Genomic DNA, 23,960 nt, shown 5'->3' with positions numbered 1-23,960 from the left:
CTGCCCTGGGATTGTCAGAAAGGAGTGTAAGGAGAATTCTGCACAAAGAACTTCATCTGCATCCCTACAAAATAATGGTTGGCCAAAAGTTGTCTGAAGAAGATTATGAAACTAGCAGGGCTGCATGTGATTACATTTTGCAAAACATTCCCCCAGATGCTGTCTTCATTTCTTCTGATGAAGCCCACTTCCACTTGTGTGGAACTGTTAACAAACAGAATTTCCGCTACTGGGCTGAAGAAAATCCTAGGGAACTCCACCAACAACCACTACACAGCCCAAAAGTCACGGTTTGGTGCGCTGTTGCGGAATTTGGTGTGTGGGGACCGTACTTTTTTGAAGAAGATGGACAAACAGTAACGGTCAAAGCCAATCGCTACTGTCACATGATAGAGACATTTCTCCGACCCAAGATAAACCAGTTTGTTTTAGACCATGAGGAAGAAGAAGTTTGGTTCCAACAGGACGGAGCCACAGCTCACACTGCTCGGCGGTCCATGGAAATGTTAAGAGAGTTGTTCCCTGGACGTCTTGTTTCTTTAAGAGGAGACATTTCCTGGTCCCCAAGGTCACCCGACTTATCACCTTGTGATTTCTTTCTGTGGGGCTACCTAAAGGCTGAAGTATACAAACATCGTCCCAGAACTCTGCAAGAACTAAAAGATGCCATTAGGCGGGAAGTGGCAGCCATTCCAAGGGAAGTTACACGAAGAACTATGAACAACTTCAGGGAAAGACTTCGTGAATGCCTTAACAATGAGGGACATCATTTATCGGACATAATTTTCAAAACCAAGTAAAGTGTACTAAGTGATGTAAAATGGCATCATATAGGCTATTTAAAAATATAAGTAATTGTTCTGTATGTTTCTTATTCTTTTTGCAAATGCCTATTGAAATCAGGGAGGTTTTTTTGCCGGACCCTGTACTTTGATGAACACTTGCAAATAAAGACCTTATTTATTTATTTATTTTGGAAATGTTTAATTGACCTTGCTTTGATTTAAAAATAGTAGTAATGACTTTTTTTCTAAGCATTCCGCTGGCAAGTTCAAGAAACGTGGTTTTGTTACTTTTCAAGTGGTCTTTAGAATCTTTAGATAGATAGTGTCCTTTATTGAGTATAGACATTTGACTTTATCAGACCGCCGCTTTCCACTAATCCATCTGGGCTAGCCCCCAAAAATGGAAAAGTTTTGTCTATGAATAGGCCACACCGGTTGACCCTCAGTCCAGTTCTTTCTTTATACATTTTCACAACTAATCTCTTCGTTGTCTTGGCCTGTAACAATGGGTAAATCTTAGTTTAAATTTGACTAATAGTATTATCGGTTATCTACAATGTCAACATTATACCATTTTTTTGTTTTTTATCATTAATATGAGTAATATTAGTATGTATTAGTGATTGAATCTATATATTTAATACGCGACATGAAACTTTGTGAACAATAAGGCTTTTTTGTTTTAAAATTTAACCCCACATATTATATACCAAAATATTCGTCTGGTAGTGTAGATGTGCAAACCAGCTTTAGATTTTCAAAATATATCTTTTTAAGGGCGTGGGCTGCCCTCAAAGTTCCTTCCATAAGGATAACATTGTGATTGATTTGAATGTTATTATATTCTAAAACAGATGTCAATACATTAGTAAAAAGCTGTTTTGTTTAGTTTTGAAATGTAAACAGTTTGCAGGTTTTTCAAAATAATTATAAACCTGGCAAAGAAATGTTACCTATAGGACACGAAGGGAGAAAAGTTTTACATCATATTTTTGTTTAAACATGCCAAGGAGCCGACGACAAAGAAATATTGCCGGTCGGACACGGCAAGCAATGCAAAACGTCCCCCAGCCCAGACGAGGACCTGGAACAGTTAGTGGCAACGTATTCTTACAAAATTACACTGACAAATACATGAATTCAGCAGTATAGTCCAGTAAATAGAGACAAAAATAGGGGGGTTAATTTACAAACGGTCCGGTAAGTCTAAATTTGTTATATGTTGTCTAGGATGGTAAGTAGGTGTTTAAAATGAAAATGCACAATTCCCCCCCCTCCGCGCCCGCCGCCATATTGAAAATTTCAAAAAAATAGGTACTTTCTAGAGATTTTCGCCTATATGTCCGATTTGGTGCGTTTTGGCGAAAGATATGTAGAGTCAATGTTGTAGACAATTAAATTTCCTATAATATATGTATAACAAATTGGTTCTAAGACTTATGGATACGAAAATATTAATTTTTTTTTCAATAAAACGTCAAATTGTTTTAGTATTTTGCCAAATCCCTATTAGTCCAAGCAAACTAAAATTGACACAGGGAACGTTAAAAAACATTGCAAGAAAGCGTTTTATGGTTTTATTTTGTAGTGTTGGGTCTGCAGAGTGACATACTAAAAGTTTCCAAAAATCGGTCTACAGGAAACCTCCTAAAATCACGATTAAAAATGGCGGCTTTTCCCAACATTGGAAAAACTTGAAACAAATATACCACATGCATGTTTAATTAAACACTTTTTGAGATATTGACTTGGGACGACCACCAAAGTTTATTGGGTGCTTAGTACTTCATTTACATAGGGAACTCATTTTTGGCCACCATCTTGGATCCGCCATATTGGACATAAATAAAAAAAGATAACGTTGTGACACATCATTATAAACTAGATCTTCACGCTGATTCCAATGCCAAAATCCGTTTTTAAATATATGTTTACGTTTTGAAGATATATTCAAAGGAAAACTCTCCCCCTTACATTTCTTATGGCCGTTTCGTACTTTAAAGGTTTTTAAAGCCATTTTCCTTATATCTCCAGTTCTCGTCAACGCTTAGCCTTTAAATATTCTGTGATGTAAGCGCTTTCAATTGACCTATTGATCATTCAAATCGAACGAGCTAGCGACGACCTACAATCCCCAAAACAATACTAAATTTATCTTATTAGAAACCTTTTTTTTATTAAAAGATTTATATCTCGAGTTTTTATTACGTCACCAAGTTCTTTCTGATTTTGAATTATTTAGTAAATGATTGGCTTTAATTTTATTAATCCCTATATAAAATCTGACTAATCTAAAGCTGGGTTTTCCTAGGCGCGGAATCGGCAAGCGGAGAGAGGAACGCGGAGAGCGGAATTGAAATTAACATGGCATTCTGCTCCGCTTCTAGAAAAACAGTAACATTAAATTGCCTAAGACAAGTGGAGTCCGCTCTAGTGTTCCTCTCTCCGCTGGCCGATTCCGCGCCTAGGAAAACCCGGCTTAAAGGGAGTCGTGAACCTTTATTTAACATTAAATTATTTTTACTAAGACATTGTCTTTGGTTTAAGACATATATACCCAATTATAAATAACAATCAATAGGTAATCTTTAGCTAAAATAACAGTCAATACTTTGACGAATTATTTAAGACTATAAAGAGTTTTTGGAGTAATTTATAATTGGGGATATAAGTATTTAACTAAAGACAAATTTCAAAATAAAAATTATTTTATGTTTAATGAAGGCACTCTGCTCATTTTAAATTTGTTAGATTTTATTAAATGATTAATAAAAGATTAATGATTAATAAAGCAAAACAATAAATGAGTAATTTGAGACCACAAAGAACTTGGTGACGTATCAACAATGCGAGATATTAATCTTTTAATAAAAAAAGAAAAAAAGTTAAATTTAATATTGTTTGGGGATCGTATCCCGTTGCTAACTCGTTCAATTTGAATTATCAATAGGTCAAATGAAAGCACTTACATCACAGAATATTTAAAGGCTAGATTGAACTGCAAGCGTTAGCGTTGATAACATTGGCAACCACATTACAGAGCTCGTAACAGGAGATATAAGAAAAATTATCTTTTAAAAGCTTCAAAGTACGAAACGTCCATAAGAAATGTATGGGGGAGAGTTTTCGCTGGAATACATCTTCAAAACGTAAACAGATATTTAAAAACGGATTTCGGCATAGAAATCAGCGTGAAAATCTAGTTTATAATGATGTGTCACAATGTTATCATTATTTTTTTTTTATTTATATCCAATATGGCAAATCCAAGATAGTGGCCAAAAATGAGCTCCCTATGGAAATGAAGTACTAACCACCCAATAAACTTCGGTGGTCGTCCCAGGTCAATATCTAAAAAAAATTTGAATAAAATATGCATTTGGTATATTTTTTTTCAAATTTGTCCAATGTTGGGAAAAGCCGCCATTTTTATCGTGATATTAGGAGGTTTCCTGTAGACCGATTTTTGGAAACTTTTAGTATTTCCCTCTGCAGACCCAACACTACAAAATAAAACCATAAAACTTTTTTTTTTTTTTGTAATTTTTCTAACGTTCCCTGTGTCAGGTTTTTTAATTTGCTTGGACTAATAGAGATTTAAATAACTTTTTGATCAGCATTGTACGTGTTATTAAATTTACGGAAAGTAAATAAAACAAACGTCTTATAACACTTAAAACATATATTTACGCCTATACTGTTACTCACAAGACGGTAAATATACAAAAAAGGTGGTAAGTGGTGATCGATTTCGATTGGACACTCCAATCATCATCAGACCCAATAGGCGAATGACAAGAATCTTGAATGGCGCCCCTACTTATACCCTATTGGCTACCGGAAGCACCAGCCAATACATTTTTATAAGTACAACTGGAATCAAAATGTATTTGTTCATTAATCAACTTATTTCTATCTTTACATTTTTCCTTATAAATATACAATTCTTTCCAAGCATTCATTACATATCCTTTCTTACAATTCTTTAAAATATCTAGGCTATCCTCCATTTTTCCTAGTGAGTGCCCATTTTGTAACAGGTGTTGTGCGACATTTGATCTTTCCGGTTTGTTGTTCCTCCATGCTGATATGCGGTTTTTGAAGCGGTTAACAAAGTTCACAGTCTGTCCAATGTAGAAGCTATCACAATCGTTACAATTGATTTTATATATGCCTGAAGTGTCGAATTTGTTACAATCTTATATTTTTGGATGCAGTATTTTACTCATGGTGTTCTGAGTCCTGTAGGCTATTGAAACTCCGTATTTCTTGAATTTGTTAGCAGTCCTTTGTGTTGTAGTCCCCGTGTAGCTAAATGTGATATATCTAGTGTTTTCCTCCTTTATCTCTTCTAATGTTGTTCTGCTGTGTAGTGTATTCTGTCTATCGATTTTCCTCCTCGTCTTCCTTGCGATGTCCTCTATCGTCTTGGTCCGAAATCCATTCACTTGAGCGATCTTCTTAATGGTGTCCAGTTCTTTTTTCCTATTGGCTTGGCTAAGTGGGATCCTATAGGCTCGGTACAGCATAGATCTAAAGGCTGCGGTCTTGTGGATTGTCGGATGGATAGACTTGTTGTTGATTGTAGTGTCCGTTTGCGTAGGTTTCCTGTAGATGTCAAACTCTATCTTGCTGTCTTTTCTCTCTAATGTGAGGTCCAGGAAGTTGATCTTTTTGTTTTCTTCAAACTCGTTGGTAAAGGTGAGGTTCGGGTGGTGGCTGTTTAGTGTCTGCATCATCGTTTCGTGCTCCTGCTCCTGGGCTTGTCTGAAGATAACAAGAATGTCGTCTACAAATCTAACATACAGTTTTACATTATGATTTTTTCTTAAATTCGTTAACATTTCTTTTTCCTGATGCTGTAAAAATATTTCCGACAAAATTGCCGAAAGTGGACTTTCCATAGCTAAACCATCTGTTTGTTCGTAAAATCTATTGTTAAATCTAAAATAATTTTGCTTCAAAACAGTCACAAGTAATTTTACAATCTGATTGACATATTCATCGTCTAAACTATTCTGTAAAAGCCTACATTTAACAAGATCTACAGTTTCGGATACAGGTATGTTTGTGTACAGATTTGCGATATAAAATGAGACTAGCCTACTATTCGAATCTATATCTATGTTCTTGACACGTTCAACAAATTCATAACTATTCTTTACATTGTATACATATTCTAATTCTAAATCATTGCTGAGCTTACTTGCTAACAATTTTGAAACATTGTAGGTAGGAGCACATTTAAAGTTAACTAATGGTCTGATGGGTACATTCTTCTTGTGTATTTTTGGGATCCCTTTCATCACGGGCGCTTTAGAATTTAGGATGTTCATCTTCTGTCGACATTCTTCGGGAATCACTCTGGTGCATCTCTTCACGACGTCGGACAGCTCTCTTTGGTACTTCTGCGTTGGATACTTTTTCAGCTCTTTGAAGTTATTTTCTTTGATGAAATCTTCCGTCTTCTTTATATATTCTTCTTTTCCGAGCACTACAATGGCGTTGCTTTTGTCTGCTTTCACAACGATTGAGCTATTCTCTTCTAGTTTCTTCTTTATTTTGCTGCACGTCTTCAGTTCTTCATTTCTGCTGGGATCTATGGGTCCTTGGCTGGTGAAATCGTTGGCTGTTACTTCCTTCCGAACGGCATAATGGTCTACGTCTCTGAGTGATTTTACATTTGCTTCAACTTCAGTAGCTAGTAGTTCGTTTTCGTCCTTCTTCTTCATTGGGAAATTGTACTTCATTCCGTAGTTCAGTATTTTCGTTTCTTCTTCACTGAATTGAATGTCTGTAAGGTTGATGACGTCGAGAGCTCATGACAAAGAGAGCTGTCCGACGTTGTGAAGAGATGCACCAGAGTGATTCCCGAAGAATGTCGACAGAAGATGAACATCCTAAATTCTAAAGCGCCCGTGATGAAAGGGATCCCAAAAATACACAAGAAGAATGTACCCATCAGACCATTAGTTAACTTTAAATGTGCTCCTACCTACAATGTTTCAAAATTGTTAGCAAGTAAGCTCAGCAATGATTTAGAATTAGAATATGTATACAATGTAAAGAATAGTTATGAATTTGTTGAACGTGTCAAGAACATAGATATAGATTCGAATAGTAGGCTAGTCTCATTTGATATCGCAAATCTGTACACAAACATACCTGTATCCGAAACTGTAGATCTTGTTAAATGTAGGCTTTTACAGAATAGTTTAGACGATGAATATGTCAATCAGATTGTAAAATTACTTGTGAATGTTTTGAAGCAAAATTATTTTAGATTTAACAATAGATTTTACGAACAAACAGATGGTTTAGCTATGGGAAGTCCACTTTCGGCAATTTTGTCAGAAATATTTTTACAGCATCAGGAAAAAGAAATGTTAACGAATTTAAGAAAAAATCATGATGTAAAACTGTATGTTAGATATGTAGACGACATTCTTGTTATCTTACCATTACCATTACCAACTGGCGATCGTTGACCAGATGTCTGGATTGATCTTGTCAAATAAAATTTACTTTTAAGAATTAATAAACTAATATTTACAGTATTTACACTACATGGCGGCCGGATTCATACTCAAAAGTCCATTGCAGTAGTAAAGTATTCCTCAATGGAATAAAAACACTTCCTACTCAGCCATTGTTTTAGTTTCACTTTAAAAGGTTCAAGAAGAAGTTATTTAATGTGAAGGGGCAGTCTATTGTAGAGCTTGTGTGCTAACACTGGAAAGCAGTCCTTGGTCTTTGATAGCCTACACCTCGGGACATCCACATTTCTTGCAGAGCGCAGGTTGTAATTGTGGAGTTGGTCTCGTGTAATATGAGGGAGCCTAGGGTCAGTTTTCAAGAGAAGGAGGCAGTCTAGAATGTATTGGCTATGTATCGTGAGAATGCCGAGCTGTTCAAAAAGTGGTCTGGCATGATCTCGTCTACCACTCGAAGATAAAATTCTAACAGCAGTCTTCTGCATAATCAGAGCTCTAGTAGTGTTCGGAGCATGGCCCCATAAGACCAAGCCATAGCTTAAATGGCAATGAAACAAACCAAAATAGGCTAGTTTAAGATAGTCAGACGTCACCTGGGATTTTAGTTTCCTTAAAAGACAATTAACTCGAGATAACTTTTTGCAAATTACATCAATATGCTGGTTCCAGGTAAGTTTCTCATCAATGGTAACACCTAACAGTTTGACTGCACTCACACTAGGCCCATCCAACCTGGCTTCAGGGCGGTTGAAGGTTGGCTTCAGACAAGCCCAGGAGCAGGAGCACGAAACGATGATGCAGACACTAAACAGCCACCACCTTTACCAACGAGTTTGAAGAAAACAAAAAGATCAACTTCCTGGACCTCACATTAGAGAGAAAAGACAGCAAGATAGAGTTTGACATCTACAGGAAACCTACGCAAACGGACACTACAATCAACAACAAGTCTATCCATCCGACAATCCACAAGACCGCAGCCTTTAGATCTATGCTGTACCGAGCCTATAAGATCCCACTTAGCCAAGCCAATAGGAAAAAAGAACTGGACACCATTAAGAAGATCGCTCAAGTGAATGGATTTCGGACCAAGACGATAGAGGACATCGCAAGGAAGACGAGGAGGAAAATCGATAGACAGAATACACTACACAGCAGAACAACATTAGAAGAGATAAAAGAGGAAAACACTAGATATATCACATTTAGCTACACGGGGACTACAACACAAAGGACTGCTAACAAATTCAAGAAATACGGAGTTTCAATAGCCTACAGGACTCAGAACACCATGAGTAAAATACTGCATCCAAAAATATAAGATTGTAACAAATTCGACACTTCAGGCATATATAAAATCAATTGTAACGATTGTGATAGCTTCTACATTGGACAGACTGTGAACTTCGTTAACCGCTTCAAAAACCACATATCTGCATGGAGGAACAACAAACCGGAAAGATCAAATGTCGCACAACACCTGTTACAAAATGGGCACTCACTAGGAAAAATGGAGGATAGCCTAGATATTTTAAAGAATTGTAAGAAAGGATATGTAATGAATGCTTGGGAAGAATTGTATATTTATAAGGAAAAATGTAAAGATAGAAATAAGTTGATTAATGAACAAATACATTTTGATTCCAGTTGTACTTATAAAAATGTATTGGCCGGTGCTTCCGGTAGCCAATAGGGTATAAGTAGGGACGCCATTCAAGATTCTTGTCATTCGCCTATTGGGTCTGATGATGATTGGAGTGTCCAATCGAAATCGATCACCACTTACCACCTTTTTTGTATATTTACCGTCTTGTGAGTAACAGTATAAGCGTAAATATATGTTTTAAGTGTTATAAGACGTTTCTTTTATTTACTTTCCGTAATAGAGATTTAAAAAATTACCAAAAAATCAACGTTTTACTGAAAAAAAAAAAAATATATTTGTATCCATAAGTCTTAGAACCCAATTGTTATACTTATATCATAGGAAATTTAATTGTCTACAACATTGACATTACGTATCTTTCGCCAAAACGCACCAAAACGGAGATATAGGCAAAAATCTCTAGAAAGTACAGATTTTTTCATTTTTTCAATATGGTGGCGGGCCCGGAGGGGAGAGAATTGTGCATTTTTCATTTTAAACACCTACTTACCATCCTAGACAACATATAAAAAAATTAGACTTACCGGACCGTTTGTAAGTTAACATACCTCTATTCACTGGACTAGTATGCACTTGGCAAGATGGCATTAAAATGTCAGAAATGTGTTGCGCTACATTTTAAAGAAGAGCAAAGAGGACGAGGCGAAGGATTTTCATCCTGCTGCCATAAAGGAAAAGTGAATCTACCTACCACCATACCGAGAAATCTATTATATCCAGAGCCTACTTAATGGAGCAAATCATTTGAAGAGCAAAAACTACAAAGAGAACATTAGATCGTACAACACTCTGCGCTCGCAATGGTCAGCACTCGAGCTAAAATTGAAGTACATAACTGTGGAGGGCCTTTCATGTATAAGGTGCACGACACAATTTATCACTCAATTGGCACCTTTCAACCATCAGAAGGGGAGTATCCCACATCTTCCCAAATTTATATCTATGACGTCAAAACCGCTGTTCAAGAAAGAATGCTAAATAAAAGCTAATGGCTCTTGCAGCACTGTACTCATGCACATTTTGACTCAACATTTGGTTTATATTAATCCATACGCGCAAGTTTTCAGCTCCGTCCTGCAAACAACTCCTACTGAACAGCAAAAAGACCTTAGAATGCATATAGCTAACGTTTGAGCTCAAGATCAACGTCGATACAACGACGCAACTTCTAACGACGTTGCTATAATATCCTAATTTATTATTCGTGCAAATTCGCACGGGTTCACCTAGTATACTTTAAAATTTGATATATAAGGTACTGAGGAACATAAAATTTTTTTTATATCATGCCATAATTGATTACTTTGTTGTCTTAATGGTATGTCTGTGTATATACGAATAGGCTACTCAATTTTTGAAAAAAAGCTAATAGTTCTATAGAATTGCATGAATTTATAAAAATTATAAATTGATTGTTGATTGATGCTTAATGTCTGAAAGTTTCATTACAATCTGTCGAGCAGTTTCTGAGTCCATAAGGTACATACATACATACATATTTCCTCTTTTATAGATATAGATTGTTATCTTCAAATTCAAATATGGAATATGTGATTATTTGTAAGATTAAGATAATATTTCTGTTTGTGTAAAAGTAGAGAATGGATAATGGAATGCATGTGCAATGGACATGGAATGGTTTATTGATTTTTATGGTTTATGGTTTATTGTTTGTTATTTGCTGAAAATTGTGTTGTGGCTATACAGGAGATTAAACAGAATTAATGTATTCATACCGTATACGACAGCGTCAGTATTTAGTTGTCTTTGTATGAGGATCGATTTAACCATGTTGTGGCAATACTGGCAATCAGTATGGGGTTTCCTTTTTGCCACAGATCCAAACCGGGAAGCTGTGAGTGGGTTTATCCTCTTCTCTCTCCAAAGCGGATTTGTGTGTTGGCCTATATAGGATCAATTGCCCGCCCTCTGGGGTTAACCATGTTGGGACCATAAAAGGAAGATGGTCAGATGAAGTGTCAGTCGAGTGGGGAGTGCCACAGGGTTCAGTCCTTGGTCCCCTTCTTTTCTTAATCTATATAAATGATCTACCCTCTTCTGTTGATTGTAAAACCATTCTGTACGCAGATGACTCTACCTTTTTATCTACTAGTAAAAACTATAAAGAACTTGAAAAATTGGCTGATGAAACATTAAATAATGCACAAAATTGGTTTCATAGTAATGGACTTTTGCTTAACAAAGAAAAATCACAAAAATTGGTATTTTCCTTAAATCATAATTCAAGAGAGTTTTTTGAGAACAGTGATAAGGGTAGTAAAGTTTTTTCAGCAAAGTTTTTGGGAATATATGTAGATAGTCAGCTAACTTGGGATTCTCATATAGACTATTTAAATACCAGACTTTCTCGTGTAATATTTTTACTAGGTCGTCTGAAAAAATGCATTCCATTAAATTATGTCCGAACAGCATATTTTTCATATTTTCAATCCATTTTCAGGTATGGGCTAATTTTTTGGGGCAATTGTGCTAGGGTAGAGGAAATTCTTGTTTGGCAAAAGAAAGCGGTTAGAGTTATCTCTAATAAAGGCTCAAGAGACCACAGCAAACCACTTTTTAGAAATCTTCAAATCCCTACTATTATTAACGTTTATATTTATGACTTAATAGTTTATATCTTGGAAAATCAACATCTTTTAAAATTTAGAAACCATACTCATGATCATAATACCAGAAATAAGAACCATACCACAATAGAATTCCATCGTTTAAGTAAAACTCTAAATAGTCACATAGTTTTATCACTTAAAGTGTACAACTTTCTTGAATCCATAATTAAATTACACAATATAAAGGATTTCAAAAGTAAATTTTATTGTTGGCTGACCAATAACCCATTTTATAGTTTGGAAGATTTTTTTAAGAATAAGATTCTTCAGTTGTAATTATTCATTTAGATTATGTATTATAATATGTCTCCCTTTGTTAAGTTAGCTATAAGTATTTTATTAATTAATTACCTGACTATGCTATAATTTTAGCTGTATCTTGACATTGTCAATGATTTGTACAAATTCAAAAGACAATAAAGCATATTTCATATTTCATTCTGGCTGTAGTCTTTAACTTGTGTTTGGAACAGAGACATTTTCCCAAGGACTAAAAATATCACAAACTGAACCTGTGTAAAGAAGGGGGATGCTGAATCATAAAACAGCTATAGGCCTATTAGTGTCATTCCTATATTAGCTAAGGTGCTCGAGACTATCATCAATAGGCAGGGGAGCGAGCTGGCGTAGTGGTTAGAGCGCGGGACTTCAGTCCCTGAGGTCCCGGGTTCGATCCCCGCCAAGTCACCAATGGATTTTATCTAAGTGATAATGCCGCAACCCCTAGGTCTAGCCTGAAGTAATGTGAAAAACAATCCCAGGCTCGTGCCTAGCGTCCTTAGGACAAAAAAAAAAAAAAAAAAAAAAAAAAAAAAAAAATCATCAATAGGCAGCTTCTTGATCATTTTGAAAACATCAATCTGCTGAATAACTGGCAACATGACTTTTGTAGGAAACTTTCAACCATCTCTGCCGTGATGCCTGCTATTGAGACTATTCACAATGCCTTTGAAACCAAAGAATCCGTACTGTTAACACTATTGGACTTATCTAAAGCATTCGACTGCGTATCCCATGAATTGCTTTTTAGGAAACTCTCATTGTACGGGTCTGGGGGGGGGGCTGTTCAGCAGATGTTTACGTCCTACTTCAGTGGCCACCAGCAGGTGGTATCAATTCAAGTTTCATGATTGCAAAAAACAATAACATATCAAAAACAATATCACAGTTGCTTACAAAACCACAAACAAACTGTCCAGTAATTTAAAAGAAAGACAAACTGACAATAGTGACAAATTAAACAACACTGGAGTGTATAAAATAACATGCAATGATTGCCCCAGTTTTTATATTGGGCAAACATCACGCTCTTTTGCAACTAGATTTAAGGAACATTTACCAAGAAAGAACTCCAAATCAGCTTTTGCCAACCATATCATTGATTCAAACCATAGTTATACAGATATACAAACAAATTTAGAAGTAATGCATACTTGTCATAAAAGTAAATACATGGACACCATCGAAGAATTTGAGATTTACCGAGCAGCTAAAGTACATCCAAACCATATTTTAAACGAACAACTCTCATTCCAGTCAAACATTATTTATAATACCGCCATTCACATTCTGGAACAAGACCAAAGAAAAGGTTCTGATAAAAAAAGGTTCTGATAAGAGAAGTGAGGACGGGGGGGGCTACCGACTACAACACACGTCAGTCATGACTTGCCTTCTACCGGCGCCGGACCCCGTGTGTAACGTCTTTAATGTATTGGCCAAGTTAAATGTTTTTTCGTACCGTTCGTGTGTATGTGTTTTTTCGGTGTGTTAAATTGACGACCTTCACGTAAGGAAAATGTTTTAACTTTTTGTGACCTTCACCTGATGATGTGCTCCACGAGCACGAAACTGCAGTAGTGACAAACTACGCAAGGACCATATTGACAGAGGTAAACTAAACCATTATTATTGGTATCAATTCAAGATGCAAAATCTGGGGTGGCTGCGATTACGAGCGGAGGCAAGTTGAGCAAGGCTCAACCCTCGGACCTAGCCTCTTCTTAATCATCTTAATCAATTACTTTAACTTAGAGAGCTATGATGCCCTATTATATGCAGACGACACTACCATTGTTAATTGTGGCATAAACATGGCCAATTTAACAAGGTTGTCAAATCTCTGCCTAGGGAAGGAGTGTTTTAGCCTAAACGGGCTGCTGTTGAATGAGGGGAAAACTCAGCAGCTGCTCTGCAGCTTGTGGACCCGCCCTGATGCCAGGTTGGATAGGCCTAGTGTGAGTGCAGTCTAACTGTTAGGTATTACCATTGATGAGAAACTTAACCTGAAACCAGCATATTGATGAAATTTGCAAAAAAAAATTTCTCGCGTTAATTGTCTTTTAAGAAAACTAAAATCCTAGGTGACGTCTGACTATCTTAAACTAGCCTACTTTGGTTTGTTTCATTGCCATAACTTACTTAAATCCATGTTTGAACAATTAATTGCATATATTAATTGATTGTATATATTAGAAACTAGCAGAGTACCTGTCCTTTGTACGGGGTTGGCATATAAGTATAAAATGCTTATTACAGGTATGGGAGAGGACACGGTTTAAGAAAATTTGGTCTTTTAATTTATAAGGTACCCTATAGTGTAGCACACATCCACCATAGCCCTAATGTTCTACCACTGCACCTAAACCATAGAAAAAAGTAAAGTTCTCATTGTCTACCACAACTTTTTGGCCCGATAGACGTTGTCCTGTCCTAATGTGGTTTTAAGTCAAATGCTCTTTCATTTTCGAGATGAGCTCGGAGCTCGTTCGCATCGCTCAATCACGTCCTGGTTGAAGTTCGTTTGCTACGCTTACTCACCTTTAGGTTGGAGCTCGTTTGCTGCGCTCACTTGCCTTCAGGTTAAATAAATTAATAAATAAATAAAAAGGCCTTTATTTACAAGCGAGTTTCATATAAATGATTTTCAAACTTACTCAAGTCAAACTAAAACTAAACTAACCTAATATATACAGAAATATAATATACAAAATAACTACAAAGAAAAAACATTTACAATTTACATTTGTTTTTCTGCATTGCGGCCCTGAATGAGCCATACGATTTGGAGCTCTTTATGTCCTGAGGGAGGCCATTATACAACTGCGGGCCAAAATAAGAAAATGACCTTCTTCCAACCTCAAGCCTCACTTTAGGAAAGTGAAGCCTGTGGTCGGAACGAGTACCACGCAGGCAGATCTCCCCCCTGTACTTAAGCCTCTCGCTGAGGTACTGAGGCTCTCCCAGCGTGAGCACTTTGTGGACCAGGCAGCAGGTCAGCCTCCTGCACATTTCATCCATTGGGATGAGCTTTGCAGCATCTCGGAAGGAGGACACGTGGTCAAAGCGGTTAAGGCCAAAAATGAACCTTATAGCAGAGTTTTGAATTCTTTGAACTCTTGCCATATCCTCCTTAGAGATGCTGTTTCCATATGCAGGAAAGCAATATGTAAAGGCTGGGAGGACCAAGGACCGCATGAGTTGCATTTTGGCATATTCTGGCAGTAGAGTTTTAAATCTGCTAAGACCTCTCAGTCTACCCACTGCACGTTGAACTGCAGATGTGACATGGTCAGAAAAAGAGAGGTCTTTGTCAAGTACAACACCAAGTGTGTTGACAGTGTCGCAAACAGACAATCTCATGCCATCAAGGGTGACTTCTATAGCAGACTTACTCAATTCCTGCATCATAATGTTTGGTCCAGTATGCATGACTACACACTTGTCAACATTCAATCCAAGGCCATTCATGACAGACCATTGAAAAATGCTGTGCAAATCAGCAAAGTTAAGCAAGGTTAAGCTCGTTCGCTACGCTAACTCGCCGCCAGGTTGAAGTTTGTTCGCTACTCACTCACCTTTTGGTTGCAAATTAGCTGTTGTCATTAATAATAAAAAAATAATAGTACTGCACCCGGTTGGTAAACCTATTAATCTTTTAATGCTATTGAACATCACAGAATCAAATTGTTTAGTTGAACCAGCTGTTACGATTCTTTAATCCATTTAAATATAAGTACTCATAAGGTTAACATGGGGTACTACAGAGCCACTGTGGCGTAGCCCGAAAGGATTTTTGAGATAAGAATATGCTTAAATATTAATCGGGAATGTGAGCTATCATCATGCCAAATTTCAGCCCAATCTGTCCAGTAGTTTATGCGTGATTGAGCAACACACAAACAAACACACAAACGCACAAACTCACAAACTTTCAGATTCATAATATTAATTATTAAGATAAGATATTATTATTATTTTATATTTTTTTACTATTAATCACAGTTATTTTAATATAAATCATTTATGCAAATTCATTTTATTTTTTAATTTATGTTACTTGTTTAAAAATTAATAACGTCAACTGTAAATAATGTATTTTTTGTTGTTTCAGATATGTGTACAATCAAATTGTCAGTATTTTGACTTTAAAACAGCTGACCAAGATATTTGAAGAGCGGCGCAACTTTGACTTGCGCCGGTTGTTGACCGGATCCGAGCGTCTGATTGATCATCTGCTGCACTTCACTGAGACAGAGCCTGTTTATCTGTTGGGGGCGGTAAGATGTCTTCCCCTCCCGCCCAACTGTCGAGAGGCTATCGGCCAAACAATCGTCTCGGTCTGCGCCAAGATCAAGGTTAGGCCTACCCTTTCTGTTTCTCAAGAGTATTTTAGTTTTATTTATCACTACACTGAATCATCAAATATTGACTGAAGAATTAGTTATTTCAATCTGTCTTGTAAATTTCTTAGTTTTTAGCGATGAAGTTACTACTGGTCTTTATCATGTTACTGGTACAGTCCAACCTTGGTATAACGAATCTGAAGGGACCGAACTAAATATACGTTATATCAAGGATTTCGTTAAAACGAGGTTTGTTATATTGAGGTTAGGTTTGCATGAATTTCGCTAAGTCGAGGTTCAGAACCAGCATCAGTCAATATAGGTCGGGATTGGACCTTATTAAAAGAAAATTTAAGTAGCATAGGCTACAATACTTTACAGTGTACAATGTTTACATTGTAAAGTAGAACGTCAATTATCCGGGGTAATAAGGGAAAGGGATCTTTAATATTGCGCAATCATGACATTTCTAGTCATTGACCTTGGTACAGGTTACAAACTGTAAGTTTAAAATCACAGCTTACTCCAACCACAGAAAAAATACTATGTTTTCTGTGCTAAAACCTAGCCAAACACTGTATTGTATAGCAATAAACCACGTAAATAACAAAACAAAACAGTAAGTTTTGTAAGCTACTGCTCGTGATAGGCCGGTAGGCTACTTACAGTACAGTACTGATTTAAATCAGAACAGAGGAATGTCAATACTGTAATAATCATAAACTGTAGCATTGATGTTGTCTTCAAAAAATTGTATTGAAAATAATAAAAATATTAGATAAGTCGTTATAAAAGTGTATAATTATAGCCAACTTAAAGATAAAAAAAAACACTTGTAGGCTAAAAGGAATGTTAAGATAACAATGTTGCTATTCTTTCTCTTTGCTTTGTTCTTCTATTCTTTTTCTTTCTTAGGTTTCTCTTCATCCAAAAATTGTACAATAATTCAAACAATTCACCATTGTACTTATCACCCAATCACAGCTTACTAAACATTACGTCGTATCAGTCCTCAGTGAATGAAATCAGTTCTCAGCTGTAACAAAGCGCGCAGCGACGACAGCAGACAGGGATGTGTAAAACTGAGCAGACGAATGTTAGCGCAATCGTTGACGTCACCTTTCCATTAAATTTGATGAAGAAACTGATTTTTCAAAAACAATAATGGGGTGGGGGGTTTGTTGTATCGAGGGAGAAACGTAGACAATTCGTTAAGTAGAGGTTAAATTCACTATGTAGAGGTTCTGACAATGATAAATTTGTTATATTGAGGTGTCTTATTTTAGCCGGGATCATGAAAAATTCGTTAAATCAAGGTCGTTGATATGGTTTGTTCGTTATGTAGAGGTAAAATATACATTGTGTCTTATGGAGAGTTCTAGGGGATTTAAAAAAATTCGTTATATCAAGGAATTTGTTATATTGAGGTTCGTTATATCAAGGTTAGACTGTACTATACCAATATTACTATACAACTATACTCTTCCCTCAAATACAGAAGAGTGAGACAGGAAATGTGTTAAAACATTAGCTCTAAGATTGTAACGTGAATTTTTGGGTTAGGATTAACTAACCTAAATTTACCTTCTATTTGCTCGGATAAATCGAGACGTCTAAAGTTCCTCTATCTTACGTACACACAATGTTGGCTTTTGACCACAGATCCAACGCACAGTCTCAGGAGATTCAAGATTCAAATATCTTCATTCATTTTTTACAAAGCGCATACAGAATGGCGTCAATAGAATGGAGATCTGGGATCATTCTTCAAATGAAAAATGTTTGCTAACTTACAATATACACAAAAACATTAGAAGTAATAATTTGCACTGTTATATATATGAAACAAGCTGCTATACCCGTGCTTTGCAACGGGAAGAAAATGTGACCTAGAGAGCTATTAAAGTGGTGCTGATATGTGTTTTAAAATGCATTAAACTCTATGTGTCAAATATATATACTGTTTTGTTCTAAGTATTCTTATATTAATTTTTAATTTTAATGCACTCTAATAATATGCAACTGATTTCACCACAATCTCCATTTAAATACCATTTCAAATAGTTAAATGTTTTCCTCAAAGAGTGCATCAGTATCTTCAAATCCCAATGGTTTCAAGACTAGCTCTCTGATTGGTCACTGATATGTATCACATGACCAACTCCTTCCTTCAGTAGAGTAGTGGCACACTCTTGGGCAAGTCCTGTTGCTATGAGGACTTAACATGCCTTTTCTCCTACATTTTCAAATACCATAAACCTCTATACCAACATAAATATTTACCGCTGGCTTATAACTTATTATAAAGACAATTGAAGTGTTTTTTAACATCATATAGTGTGAAAAAGTGAACTTATCAACATTATAGCATTTCAGGATTCATCAAAGGGGGCCCCCAGTCTACGCATCAGTTTAATAACAAAAGGTTAGTGTATCCAATTCAAAATTACTATAATACAGTCCACATTGCTTTCTAATTAACATAAATTCCCCACATTTTTGGTACTTCGAGCCGGACGGATAAACTCAGTGCGTTGGAAATATTTAAAGAATTGTTAAGATTTAATTTCATTGTGAAATACATTTTTTATTTTATCACAAACACATTTTTATAATTTGTGAACATTTATTAAATAAGCCAGTGTTGTTTTATTGATTTTTTTAAATCATAGGACATTGTAATATATTTTCAAAATCAAACATATTTAAGTTTGATGATTTTTCATATTTCATTTCCAAACATGCACAAAAGTGAAAGTCTAGTTTCATGTCCAATTTTAAATATTCATGATTATATCTCAGCCATTTCATGAGCCTTATCTCTAGCAGACATACCCCCCTTCCCCTCTCAGTATTCTGTTTGCATTCCAGGATATTCATTGTGTAGCCAGAAATAATTATCCTTCCTTTCCTTGTTCTGATTATCTACAAATGTTATTGATTCTCATCTATCACGAAAACAGCTGATTGCTTTGTACAGTAATATTGTCGATTGATCATTATTGTATTAAATGATACTTCTGGAACTTCTGGAAAGAAAATTAAAATGTAAATAATTTAGTGTGATTTTATATTGCAAATACTTTGCAAAATAAGTTATTGAAATTTCTAGTGAAGAAATAACTTTAATTTATAAATTCCAAGGTGGAGTTTATACAGACCTTTTGAGTTTTATTGTGTGTTTGACTATTCTATTCCAAAATGAGATTTTTATCTTTTGTCAAGCAAAGTCAACTTATTGAACAAAGACTTAGTAGTATTGACAAGCAAGTTACAACATTAAGTACTGTTCAAGCCCTTGAATCTTTAAATGATCAACAAATAAATAGAATAAAGTTACTTTCAACTGCAGCTTCTCAAAAACATGCAGAATTTGAAAAAATTGTTAATAAGTTGTTCTCTACAACTCCCCTACCTGAAGACATCGTAGATGAAAAGGTAACCGAACTTCAAGATAAAATATCTGACCTGTACATAAATATTAGTAGCTTATGTAGCACATTAATACCTACACCTGCAGTATCTGAGCAATTGAATCAGTCCACCGCTAGTTCAACAGCACAAGCTGTGGCTGTACCTCCGACAATAAAATTGCCTTCATTGGATTTAGGTAAATTCTCTGGTCAACCAGACCAGTGGATGTCATTTCATAGCATATTTGAAAATGCAGTTCATACTAATGACTAATGAGTCACTCAGTAACATAGAAAAATTTACATATTTGCTATCCTGTCTCTCAGATGAGCCATTGAGTTTGGTGAAATCTTTGCCTCTTAACGCTGCGAACTATGCTATAGCATGGCAATCTCTGATAGATAGATACCACAATACAAGGCTGCTAATCACTCTTCATACTAACAATATCTTAGATTTACCTCAACTTACTAGGCCTACTGTCAAACAATTGCGGAAATTTCTCTCAGTTTACAATGAAAACTACCAGGCCTTAAAAACTCTTGGTCATGATATTGCTAATGAAAGTTTGCTTTTGACAACGCATATTTTGCGTAAATTTGATTCTGCTCTCCGCACTAAGTTTGAGCACTCACGTAATGACTCAAAAAAGGTCCCTACTATCAATGAATTAATTCTTTTCTTGGAAAATAAATGTACACAAGAGGAGGCTGCGGAGTTAGCTTCTGTTTCGAACAAAACATTTTCACCAAATGAAAATAAGAGCAACCACCCAATCAAATCTAATTTTGCGAATAAGGCTAAAACTAATAGGGCTAATGTTGTATTGTTGTCGTCTAACGACAAAGATCGAATGCTTAAATGTATTTATTGCTCCGCTACTACTCACATAGTATTCAAATGTCCTAAATTTGGGGGCATTAATACTAAAGACAGGTTTGACTTCATTAAGAGTAAAGACTTATGTGTAAACTGTTTTGGTATGCACAAACCTAAAATGTGTAAATCTAAACAGACTTGTCTTACTTGCTCAAAACGACATCATACTCTCCTGCATTTTGACCAGGCTCAAACAAGATTGAATGAAGCAAACACTGATCCCTGTATAAGTAATGTTAAGTCCCCTGATCATGTCAATCAATCGAATACTCTTATGGGTTTGGCTCGTACTCAGAATAATACTGTATTGCTTGCAACCGCTTTAGTGAAAGTTTCTACTCACAAAGGAAACGGTCTCGTTTTGCGTGCTGTTTTGGATAGCGCCTCACAAACCACACTTATTTCAGAAAGTTGTGCAAATATATTAAATGTAAAACGCTCTGCTGTTGGCGTCCCTGATATCAAAGGAATTTCTATGGCTAAAATAAAGCCTAAAGGTTTCACACATCTGAATATCTCTTCCCTCAGTGGGTCGAATTTGGCCTCTTCTCATCCTGTTCTTATTCTTGATCAGATTACAAGTAACCTGCCTCGAGTTCAACTCTCACCCTTCATCAAAGCTCAACTGAAAAAATACATGCTAGCCGATCCAACCTTTGACTTGCCAGGTCCCATTGATTTATTGATAGGAGCGGATCTATTCCCTCAAACTTTACTTGAGCCGCCTGTAAGTATGGGAGAAAATTTACCCTTCATTATGAGAACAATTTTTGGCTTTGTTGTGCTTGGAAAGAAAGAAAGAAAGAAAGAAAAAAGTGCTTTATTCTTCACAACTTATTTACATCTTTTACAATAAAAAACAAAAACACACAAAACAATGGTTTATTTAAACCGTCTGTTTGGTTGGCACCTTGCTGTAAAATAACATATTTTAAAACTTTAACATGTAAGTAACTATTTAACTAGGTATACTTATATAAAAAAGTACATTTATAATTATTTTTAAATTTATGTAATACAGCTCGTAAAAAACATAAAATAAAAGCAACATTAATTCGTTTAAAAATATGGTTCCAAGCGAGTCTCATGATTTTTAATTATAATTGAAGAGAAATAAATAAAGAAAGAAATTTTAGCTATAAATTGAACTCATTAATTATGTCCCACCTATATTTCCATGCCTTACTTAAATACTGGGCTAAAGCTCGCCAATTCCACCCATTTAAAAAACACTCATATTCTGTTTCGTTTAAAGTATTTTTTCCAAGCCAAAGACGTCTGATATGTTTTAAAATAGGGCAAATTGCAATAAAATGATATGCAGTTTCATTTTGTTGAAGATTACAGAGAGTGCAAAGATAATTTTGTTCAGACCACGGCTTGTAGTTTAGATTTATCAGTTCTGCTCTAGCTTTAATAGCCCAAGAAGCGATATGCGTATTGTTGAGCATTATTGGGCTCCTATCGCCAAGTTCAAGGTCGAGCGTCAGTAATTGCCTGTGGTGGACAGAGGTCCGCGCTCGGCCTACACACTCCTCCCTCCACCTGCCACGCAACACTTCCGCCACCGTCCTCAGCTGGAGGCCCAACCCCTCTGGATCGAGATCTTGGAAACTAAACTCAATATTGCATTTTTGTCCCAAATACTCCCATTCTCTACACCAAGATGTTTTTTTCTCGATTATTTGTTTTGCTAAAAAGTTTGGCAATCTTTTTGGTGGCAAAGTTAAACATCTCAAAATATAGTTAATATTTAAATTTATAGTGTAAAAATAAAGTTTATCGAAGTATGTTTCAAGGTACAATACATATTTTGGCGTATTATAAGGCAGTGCAAATATTCTTTTTAGAAAAAAAGTTTGTACTGATTCTATTATTTCACTTTCTATGAAACCCCAGGTCTGTGCTCCATAACAGATTGTCGATCGCACAACAGCCTCGAAACACGATATTTTGGAAATCATTGGCACTTTATTGTTTTTAAATAAAGAATTCCATACAGAATTAATAACAAATTTTCCTACTCTGGCTTTTTCCTTAAAATGGCTGTTCCATGACAGGTTGCTTGTAAATGTAACCCCTAAATACTTATACTGATTTACCACCTCGATAACGTTTCCTTTATACCTCCACTTATCACCTGCCTTTAGTCTTCCACCCTTTCTGAACACCATTATCTTAGATTTATTTAGATTGACAGTTAGATTCCAAGTGTCACAATAGTTTTCTAATTTTTTAATCATATGCTGCAGCCCAGTGCTCGTTGGGGAAAGGAGAATAATATCGTCTGCATAAAGTAGCACATTTATTTTAACCCCATTGATGTTACACCCCCCTTCCACCACTTCTGGCAGATCATTTATAAATAGGCTGAATAAAGTCGGTGACAGATTACATCCTTGTCTTAAACCTGTATTAGTTTGAAAATAACTAGTTATTCCGCCTCCACACCACACACTAGAACTTGTTTCACTGTAATAACTCTTTAAAACATTCCGCATTCGCGTGGAGACACCTAAATTTGCCAATTTGAAAAGCAATGCTCTCCGATCAATTGTGTCGAAAGCCGAGCTAAAATCTACAAAGAATGCATAAAGCTTTTGTCCCTTTTGTAATAGACGTAAATTAATTATACATGTCAGATTAAATATGTTATCGATGGTGGCGTATCCTCTTCTGAAACCTGCCTGAAATTCTGTTAGTACTTCATTCTCGCACATCCACGTTTGTAATCTAATATTTATAAGGCTCGTGAATATTTTCGTAATGCTATTAATAAAAGACAAACCTCGGTAGTTATCAGCTAAATTAACATCGCCTTTTTTGTGTAAAGGAAAAATAATCGATTCTTTAAATGTTTTTGGTACTGTTTCACTAATAAAAATGTTATTGTATACCGTTAGTAACATATTTAAAAATTCATCTGAGGCATTTTTGAAAAATTCATAAGGTATTCTGTCTGGTCCAGGTGCTTTATCGGATTTCACTGATTTCAAAACATTCCTCAATTCACCGAAAGTGAAAGGATTATCCAGCTGGTCGTTATCTATTAGCGGTTCTGCATAACTTATCGACCCTGTCAGAAGTGGTGGATTCAATAAATTCTTAAAATGATTTAACCAATTAGTTGCAGATATATCTCCCACAATATTGTCATTTTTCCTTTTGAAGGTGTTAATGGCCCGCCAGAATGACTTGCTATCACTTTTGCTATCATTTAGATCTGATATAATTTTATCGTAGTAAGATTTCTTTTTACAAGTACACAGTTTTTTATAGTTATTGAATTGTGTGAGATAGCTTTTCTTTACTTCCTCTGAATTGGTTTTTCTGTATAAATTTAAAAGCCTAAACATTTTTTTCCTTTCAGCTAAACATTGAAAGTCAAACCAAGGATTTCTGTTTATTATTTTATTACCTTTAGCAACACTGTTTGGTTTCTGTTCAGCAGATTCGTAAACACACTT

The 23,960-nt window shown here is 35.7% G+C and overlaps 1 protein-coding gene across 1 annotated transcript in view; it reads left to right on the top strand.

Moving 5' to 3' along the window:
* LOC128996250 (protein SAND) overlaps window positions 1–23,960 on the top strand; it is a 58,230-nt gene that overhangs the window by 9,900 nt on the left and 24,370 nt on the right. The window contains exon 4 of the mRNA XM_054421429.1: window positions 15,969–16,212. Coding sequence (XP_054277404.1) covers window positions 15,969–16,212 — 244 coding nt within the window. The remainder of the gene's footprint in view (window positions 1–15,968; window positions 16,213–23,960) is intronic.

Source organism: Macrosteles quadrilineatus, unplaced genomic scaffold (assembly GCF_028750875.1).
Source record: "Macrosteles quadrilineatus isolate MER2022 unplaced genomic scaffold, UCM_ALF_1.0 Scaffold_6__1_contigs__length_79288215, whole genome shotgun sequence".
NCBI classification, from domain to species: Eukaryota; Metazoa; Arthropoda; class Insecta; order Hemiptera; family Cicadellidae; genus Macrosteles; species Macrosteles quadrilineatus.
The sequence above is the reverse complement of the archived record's forward strand: the minus strand, read 5'-3'. Positions and strand labels throughout refer to the sequence as shown.